Source organism: Rhincodon typus, chromosome 9, assembly GCF_021869965.1.
Source record: "Rhincodon typus isolate 14 chromosome 9, sRhiTyp1.1, whole genome shotgun sequence".
Lineage (NCBI taxonomy): Eukaryota > Metazoa > Chordata > Chondrichthyes > Orectolobiformes > Rhincodontidae > Rhincodon > Rhincodon typus.
Window position 1 is genome coordinate 37,069,237 of NC_063340.1, and position 9,301 is coordinate 37,078,537.

Here is a 9,301-nt window from a genome sequence, read left to right on the forward strand (position 1 = left end):
AGTTACACCTCTTAGCACTCCCTGGTTTTAACAACGGGTTATCAAGCTGAAAGAATAATCTGATTCTCCTGCCACAGATATTGCCAGACTTGCTGAGCATTCCCTGCTTTTCTTTCAAATTTCCCAAGTGCAATACTTTCTCTTGCACAGGTTAAGGCTTGTTCATTTGATTTGACGTGATAGGACGAGCAGCACATATTATTATGTTGTAGATTAATGTATTTTATTATCATTATCAACAATGTAATTAGTTATTCTGAACACCAAGCCATGTATTTTTTGCAGCAAAACCACGAGCTTCGTCGTAATTTTAACACATGCGTTTAAGAAAAAATAAAAGCAATCTATAATCAATCCATGGATGAAAAGGCTTCTGACTATTAAGGTGCTTTCATCATCTTACAAACAACAGATATTAATTCAGGAAACTTTTCATCCTGAAAGTGCCCTCGGTTTGTGAATTGATGCAATTCTGCATGAAGACCATCTGCTACTTCTTGCTGTTCAGACCATGGGAGGAAAGGGTCATCAGTTGAACCAAACTGAACAATATGGTTACAATTACTTTTGATCTTCTCCCATTGCCATGGACTGCAGAAATATCCTGAGAAAAGAAAAAGAAATTTAAAATTTGATTTCTGTACATGTCAATACTTACATTAATAGAAAATCAAAGCTGAAAGCTCCATGCATTTTGTTGAAAAGTAGAAAATCTATGAAAGAAGTCGTTAAAAATTGTTTTTTTGCATTTTGTAATGAAACCACCTTTTGATTTTCTGATGCGAATATGGTCATTTCACTTGCTCAACCTTTGCCCCAACTATCCATCAACTTTCTGTATGACCTTTCAGCAGGCTGCCCCTGATCACTTGAACATGACACAACAATGTAAATGGCATATGGATGGAAATCTCTGCCATTACAATATCCTTTTCAATTTACAATGTCCTTTTATTGTCATTAAGCATATGTGCCCATTTTCCAGGTGCTATATGCATGCCAAGGCAGGTCATCAGGGTGCTGTGGTGGGAGTCCATGGAGTCCTGGGGAAAATGGGCAACTCTAGTCTGGAATTGGGATTCATTGTGCTGGCTGAGGGAATGATCACAATGATGGTAGGAAATTCCAAAGAGAAGGGTGGGATCACAAGCAATAGAAGGGGACTAAGAGCTCCTGGAGTGAGGGCTCGCACAGTAACTCTGGTCCCTACAAGGGAAGGGTGTAGAGGATAAGACATGGAACTTTGTAAAACCATGGGTTCTAAATAAAGCGGGCATATTAATCGCCTCCAGTGAGAAAATCTAACCATTCAATGTCATTAACTATCACTGAATCCCTACTACCAACATTGTACAGGGCTATCATTGACCAGAAATTCAACTGGATTAGCCATATCAATATTGTGGTTACAAGAGCAGAACAGAGGGTTGGAATCCTGCAGCGAGTAACTCACTTCTTGACTCCGCAAAGTCTGTTCACCATCTGCAAAGCATAAGTCAGGACTGTGATGGAATAGACTCTACTTGTCTAGATGAATACAGCTCCAGCAACTTTCAAGAAGATTGACACCACCCAGGGCACAGCCGCTGGCTTTTGGCACCACATTCCTTCCTCCAGTGGTACTTAGCAACAGCTGCAGCAATGTGTACATCTACAAGATACACTGCAGAAATTCATAAAGGCTCCTTCCAAAACCATGATTACTTCTGGTTAGAAGGTCATGGCAGCAGATACATGGGAACACCATCACCTGCAAGTTCACCTCCATGTGAGTTGGATAAATGTTGCTATTCCATCACTGTTAATGAGTCAAAAACTCCTGTGATTCCCTCCTTAACGGCATTCCAGGTGTAACTTCACCACATGTATTACAGCAGCTTAAGAAGGCAGTTCACTAGCACCTTCTCAAAGGCAATTAGGAATGGACAATAAATGTTTACCCAGCCAATAAAACTCAAACTGCTTGAATGAGTAATAATAAAAAAGACATAAAGAGGGGTTCAACTTGAGCATGGGGAAGCTGAAAGACCATTGGGCTACACAGGAACAGGAGCAGGTCATTCAGCCCATTGAGCTTCCCCAAGCCACTCAGTATAATCATTGCTGCTCAAACACTTCACTGTTTTTTACAAACACTCATCCCCATTGGTATATGCCATTTGGTAAGTAGATAACTTTCATTCTCTACCTTAAAAATTCTCAAAGACTGAGCTTCCAGAGCACTCTGTGGTAGAGAATTCCAACGATTCAGAACCTTTTGAATGAAAGAAATTATCCTTATCCCAGGCATAAGTGTCATCCCCTTGTTTTTAAATTGTGCCCCTTTGTACTAGACTCCCCAGCCATGGGAGACTTCTGACCTGCATCAACCCTTTAACCTTTTTTAATTTACAATGAGATAATCTCTCATTCTTTGACACTCTCATAAATATAGGCTCATTTTTGCCCAATCTCCTTTCATGGTACTGTACTACCATCTCGGGAACAAGTCTGGTGAACCTTTGTTGCACTCCCGCCAGGACAGTAATATCTTTCTTGAGATAAGGAGACCAAAACTGCACAAAATGCTCCATGTGCAGTCTAACCAAGCTCCCATATAATTGAAATAAGACTTCACTAATCCTGTACTCACATCCTCTTGCATTAAAGGGAGACAGTCCTTCAACAAAAACAGAAATTGCTGGTGAAACTCAGCAGGTCTAAAGAAAAGTCATCAGAGTTGAAATGTTAACTCTGCTTTCTTCCCACAGATGCTGCCAGACCTGCTGAGTTATGCCAGCAATTTCTGTTTTTGTTTCAGATCTTCAGCATCCGTAGTTTTTTGTTTTATTTTAGTGAGACAATCTATTAGCCTTACTAATAACTTGCTGCACCTGCCTGTTAACCTTCAGTGAATTATCGACAAGGACACCTAAATTCCTTTTGTCCATTTACACTTCCCAACCTCTTAACATTTAAGAAATACTCTGCACATCTGTTCATACTACTGGAGTAGGTAACCTCACATTTTTTTCCACATTATGTTTCCATTTTCTTGCCCATTTAATAAGCCTGTCCAAATCCCCCAAAGTGATTTTACATATTGATCACAACATACATTCCTGCTTAGCTTTGTATCACCCACATTGAAAATATTATAATTGGTCCCCAAATGCAAATCATTGATGTATATTGTGAACATCTGGGATCCAAGAACTAATACTTGCAGTCAACTTGAAAATGACCCATTTATTTCCACTCTCAGTTTTCTGTCTGTTAGCCAATCATTAATTCATGCCAGGACATTTCCCCATACCGTGTGCTTTAAATTTTTCTCACCAGTCTCCTTTGGGGACTTTATTAAAAGCGTTCTTTGGTTTTCTTGTTTGATTTATTGTAGTACCGAGACACAGTGAAAAGTGTTGGTTTGCATGTTATACAGGCAGATCGTGCCATACAAAGTGCATCAGGGTAGCAGAACAGTGTGCAGAATGCAGAATACAGTGTTGCAACCACAGGGAAGGTGCAAAGAGAGAGATCAAAATTAACATTTGAGAGGTCTGTTCAAAAGTCTGATAACAGAGGGGAAGAAGCTATTCTTGAATCTGTTTGAACATGTATTCAAACTTTTATATCTTTTGCCCAACAGAATAGAGTGGGAGAATATAACCAGGGTGGGAGGGGTGTTTTGATTATGTTGGTTGCTTTCCCAAGACAGCAGGAAGTATGCCACATCCATCGGCTCTCCTTTATCAATTTTACTAACAACATCTTCAAACAGCCCCAATTTTGTCAAACACCATTCCCCATTCTTCTAGCAGTTTCCCTGAAATAAGTCTGACGCTGCTGTAGCTCTCTGTCTTCACTCCTGCTCCTTTCTTAAATAATGAGGCGACATTTTCAACTAACTGGCAGAATCATTGTAGAATCTATAGAAATGTTACAAAATAATCACCAATGCATTGACTATTTCTATAGCAACCGCCTTCAATACTTTAGGAAGCAGATCGTCAGGTCCTGGAGATTTACCAACTCGCATCTTCATTAATTTCTCAAATTCAATATTTTTACTAAAACAAATTTCATTCAATTTCTCATTCTCCCTAGTCACATGAATCTCTATTTCTGGGAGATTCCTTGCATAGTCTTCAATGAAAACAGGCACAATGTAATTTCTGTTGTTTCGTTATTCCCCATTATAAATTCTTCTGCCTCTGCCAGTAATGGGCTCACATTTATTTTAAACACATATTTCTTTTCTATTACCTATAAAAGCTTTTACAGTCCATTTCCTTTTGCATTCTCTATTTGTTGTCCCTTTCCTCAAGAGTTTCTTGGTCTGCCTTTGTTTTAGTCTACAAACCTTCCAATCTTCAAGATTGCTGCTATTTCTGACAGCTTCACAGGCCTTTTCTTCTAATCTTGTACAATCCTGAACTTCATGTTACCCAGTGATCTTATTAAATGATGGAGCAGGCTCAATGGGCCAAATGGCCTATTTTCGCTCCAAATGTGCAAAATCTATAGATGCAGTTCAGCTCCAGAACTCTGTGCCTGCTTGGTAAATGATGACCTATCCTTCTCCCACTGGAGACTGAGTGCCAGCTGCTATTCTTCCTAAGCCTGTAAAACCTCTACTCTCTGCTGCATTCTGCACTTGTTTCATCTGAGAGGCTGCACTTCTCAAAGAATGGTTGGATTACCCTCAGCCATTCTGCAGTAGTGGATCTGTAAGAAAAGTCTGACAGATTACAGAAAGTTACTAAAGGGTCCTGAGCCCACCATCATAATGAAGTTGAATGTCATGCCCTCACTGAAGAAATTTAGACTACTATATGCTCCAGTCATGTAAGGTTGACCAACATCTTCTCCATGTGTCCTTGACATGAGGCAGCTGCTAGTAGGTCCTCCTCCAAATGCCTCCACCCTCTAATTCCAGCTCAGTAGTAAAGTCGTAGCAGGCCTTTTTTATTATATATTCATTCACGGATGTGGGCATCACTGGCTTGGCCCAGAATTACCCAGAGGGCATTAAGAGCCAACCACCTTGCTATGACAAACTCACTTCCCTCCATCCTGTTTCGAGAAGAATCAGAGAAACACGTTCATGACAGCGTATGCCAGAACACTTCAATAATTATGAAATTTTCACATTGAAAGCAAGTAAGGTTTTGCACTGATATAGCAATCAATCTTATTTCTCAGATGTGTTTCTAAGCATTTCATAAGAATACTTCAAAACACAGTGAGAATTATTCAGGCAAACTGATCATTGTTTTAGGGAAACGCTGTGGCAGTTATTTAGCGAAAGGCAGCATATCAGGATATGGTAGCTATATGCCGTTATTTTTGACGCCTCAAGGAAAATCATGCTAATATTAATTAGCTTTATTGTTATGTGGAACAGAGAATGGAATGAAAATGGGAAGGAAAGGAAGTACTTACCACTTTCTTGTTCATTTGCATCTCCAAGATCAGATGTATATGCAGACACCAATATAATACCATATACTCTGTGTGTTTCAGCATATCTAAAACAAATATATATGTAAAACATAATTAGCAAAGTGTCCTAAGATATTCCTTTAGTTCATTAGTTTAAAGACATAGGGATTTCTATTTAGGGTAATGTTTAAAAAAGGGATGGATTCTTACAATGCACAAGTATTGAATGTTATAATTCAAACATCCCGCTATGTCGGATGCATATTGCACTTGCTATTATCACTTATCTTTAAGATAACAATTTATATTTATAAAGCTTTTGTTCCAAGGTACTTCAGAGGAGCAGGCATAAAACAACATGCAACAAAAAGGTATTTAGGTCTGATGAATAAAAGCTTAAGTTAAAAAGCTATTTACTTCACCAGACATTATGTTAACAGCTGCTTGAACTTGACCACCACATTCATATATACAGTAAATTTAGGTTCAGAATATAAACATTGTAACTCAACTTAAAAATAGAAATATATATCAAATTCAAGCGTACTGTTCCACCATCTCTAAAATTAAAAGCATCTATATTGCTAAATTAATATCTCTTGACTTTAACAATAACAGGACAATAGACTATTGCTTTTGGTTGCCACTTTCTGCCCTGTGAAAAATTGATACAATAACCTTTGAATTTTTGAAAAATGACTCCATTAAAGTTATCACTGTTTTGTGAAGTCAAACCCCATTTATTGTCCTTTTGTAAACTCATACCTCATAGCTGCAGCAGCACCAGAACTGTGCCCAATGATAACAGTCTGTTCATCACACTGCAGTATTTTTTGCATAAAAGGAAGCCATATTGTTTTTCTAGCTGTAACTGAAAATCACTTGTGGATTAAATAAACAGACCATATTACACAATTAAAAATAATTTCATCATTAACTGCAATGTCACCTTTCAAAAATCACTTACGAGGGTCTGGCATGTTTTGAAGCAAGCACTGAAAATCTGGAATCTGCAAAAAATGTTTTTAAAAGTGAACTGAAGAAGTATGAACTGCAATCTGATTAAACAATCATGTTTCTTTGGTGTGCATCATGGAATAGCAAACAACTGTTATGGATATCACGAATGAAATGATTTTATCATAATTGCATAACAAAGACATAGGTAAACACGACTGTAAACTATTAAAACTCATTGTTTAATTTACCTTAAAGGTTAAAGTTAATGAGGGGAGATGCACTTTCTTTTGGTGTTTCAGTGAGATTTTTCAAATGCATTACTTTCATAGGTGGTTGTTGGGGTAAAATACTTTTGGTAAAGGTAGTGATGCTAATTCAAACAGTCCAGAAAACAGTAGGCCCCCAACAGTTCATCCTGAGAAGAGCAAAGAATTAGAATTTATGGGAATAGAATAATAGAAGCAGGCCATTTGACCAATCTTACTAATAGTAGTTCTTTGAATGAACTATCCAATTAGATCCACTTCCTTTCTCTTTCCCTACAGCCTTGCTTTTCCTTTTCAAGTGCACACCTAATTCCCTTTTAACAGTTTATCAGAATTGATGAGGGCAGAGTGGCGGACATGAGTAAGGCGTTTGACAAATTTCATGGTAGACTGTTAGCAAGGTTAGATTACATGGAACACAGGGAGAGCTAGCCATTTGGATATGGAACTGGCTCGAAGGAAGAAAGCAGAGGGTGGTGGAGGAGGGTGGCTTTTCAGACTGCAGGCATGTGACCAGCAGTGCGCCACAAGAATCGTGCTGGGTCCACTGCTTTTCACCATTTATATAACTAATTTGGATGTGATTTAATATGGTTAGGTTTGCGGATTACACCAAAATTAGCGGTGTAGTGGACAACGAAGGTTACCTCAGAGGACAACGGGATCTTGATCAGATGGACCAATAGGCCAAAGAGTGGCAGTTTGAGTTTAATTTAGATAAATGTGAGATGTTGCATTTTGGAAAGGCAAATCAGGGCAGGACTTATGCACTTAATGGTAAGGGAGTGTTGTTGAACAAAGAGACGTTGGATTGGAGGTTCATATTTCCTTGAAAGTGAGTCAGATAGGCGATGGCCTAGTGGTATTATCACTGGACTATTAATCCAGAAACCCAGCTAATGTTCTGGGGATTGGGTTCGAATCCCACCATGGCAGATGGTAGAATTTGAATTCAATAATTTATAAAAAAGTCTGGAATTAAGAATCTATTGATCACCATGAAATCATTACTGAATGTTGGAAAAACCCATCTGGTTCACTAATGCCCTTCAGGGAAAGAAACCTGCCACCCTTACCTGATCGAGCCTACATGTGACTCCAGAACCATGGCAATGTGGTTGACTCTCAATTGTCCTCTGAAACGGCCTAGTAAGCCACTCCGTTGTACCAATCGCTACAAAGTCTCAAAGAAATGAAACCAGCCAGATCACCTGGCATTGACCTAGGAAAAGACAACGGCAGAAACGGCCCTGTCAACGCTGCAAAGTCCTCCTCACTAACATCTGGGGGTTACTGCAAAAATTGGGAGAGCTGTCTCACAGACATGGGCAAGGAAACCTCCTGCTGATTACCATATGCCGTCCTCCCCCAGCTGATGAATCAGTACTCCTCAATGTGGAACAACACTTAGAGGAAGCATTGAGGATGGCAAGGGCACAAAATATACTCTGGGTGGGGAATTTCAATATCCACCACCAAGAGTGGCTTGGCAGCAGTACTACTGATTGAGCTGCTTGGGTCCTAAAGGACATAGCTGCTAGACTGGGTCAGCGGCAGGTGGTGACGGAACCAACAACAGGGAAAAACATACTTGACCTCATCCTTACTAATCTGCCAGGGGCAGTTGCATCTGTCCATGACAGTATCGGTAAGAGTGACCATTGCACAGTCCTTGTGGAAGCGAAGTCTCGCCTTCACATAGAGAATAACCTCCATCATGTTGTGTAGCACTATCACTGTGCTAAATGGGACAGACTTCGCACAGATCTAGCAACTCAAGACTGGGCATCCATGAGGTGCTTGTGGGCCATCAACAGTAGCAGAACTGCACTCCAGCACAATCAGTAGCCTCATGGCCCGGCATAACCCCCACTCAACCATTACCATCAAGCCAGGGGATCAACTCTGGTTCAATGGAGAGTGCAGAAGGGCATGCCAGGAGCAGCACCAGGCATACCTGAAGTTGAGGTATTAAACTGGTGAAGCCACCAACGGGACAACTTGCACGCCAAACAGTGAAAGCAGCAAGTGATAGACAGAGCTCAGTGATCCCACAACCAACGGATCAGATATAAGCTCTGCAGTCCTGCCACATCCAGGAGTGAATGGTGCTGGACAATTAAACAACTCACTGGAGGACTAGACTCCACAAATATCTCCATCCTCAATGATGGAAGAACCCAGCACATCAGTGCAAAAGGCTGAAGCATTCGCAGCAATCTTCAGCCAGAAGTGCCGAGTGGATGATCCATCTCGGTCTCCTCCAGTGGTCCCCAGCATTACAGATACCAGTCTTCAACCAATTCGATTCACTCCACTTGATATCAAGAAACGGTTGAAGACACTGGATACTGCAAAGGCTACGGGTCCTCACAACATTCCAGCAATAGTACTGAAGACTTGTGCTCCAGAACTTGCCACTCCCCTAGCCAAGCTGTTCCAGCACAGTTACAACACTGGTATCTACCCGACAGTGTGGAAAATTGCCCAAGTATGTACTGTACACAAAAAGCAGGACAATCCAACCCAGCCAATTACCGCCCCATCAGTCTACTCTCGATCATCAGTAAAGTGATGGAAGGCGTCATCAATAGTGCTATCAAGCAGCACCTGCTCAGCAATAACCTGCTCAGTGACGCCCAGTTTGGGTT

The 9,301-nt window shown here is 40.4% G+C and overlaps 1 protein-coding gene across 1 annotated transcript; it reads right to left on the reverse strand.

Annotated features, from left to right (window-relative positions):
• Positions 1-201: 201 nt before the first annotated feature.
• rbbp9 (retinoblastoma binding protein 9) lies at positions 202-7,372 on the reverse strand. Its single transcript, XM_048601059.1, has 5 exons — positions 6,633-7,372; positions 6,392-6,434; positions 6,190-6,295; positions 5,425-5,510; positions 202-604 (listed from the first exon to the last, which is right to left on the reverse strand). The coding sequence occupies exons 2-5, from the start codon at positions 6,402-6,404 to the stop codon at positions 381-383; spliced, it is 429 nt and encodes a 142-aa protein (XP_048457016.1). The 5' UTR covers positions 6,405-6,434; positions 6,633-7,372; the 3' UTR covers positions 202-380.
• Positions 7,373-9,301: the final 1,929 nt, after the last annotated feature.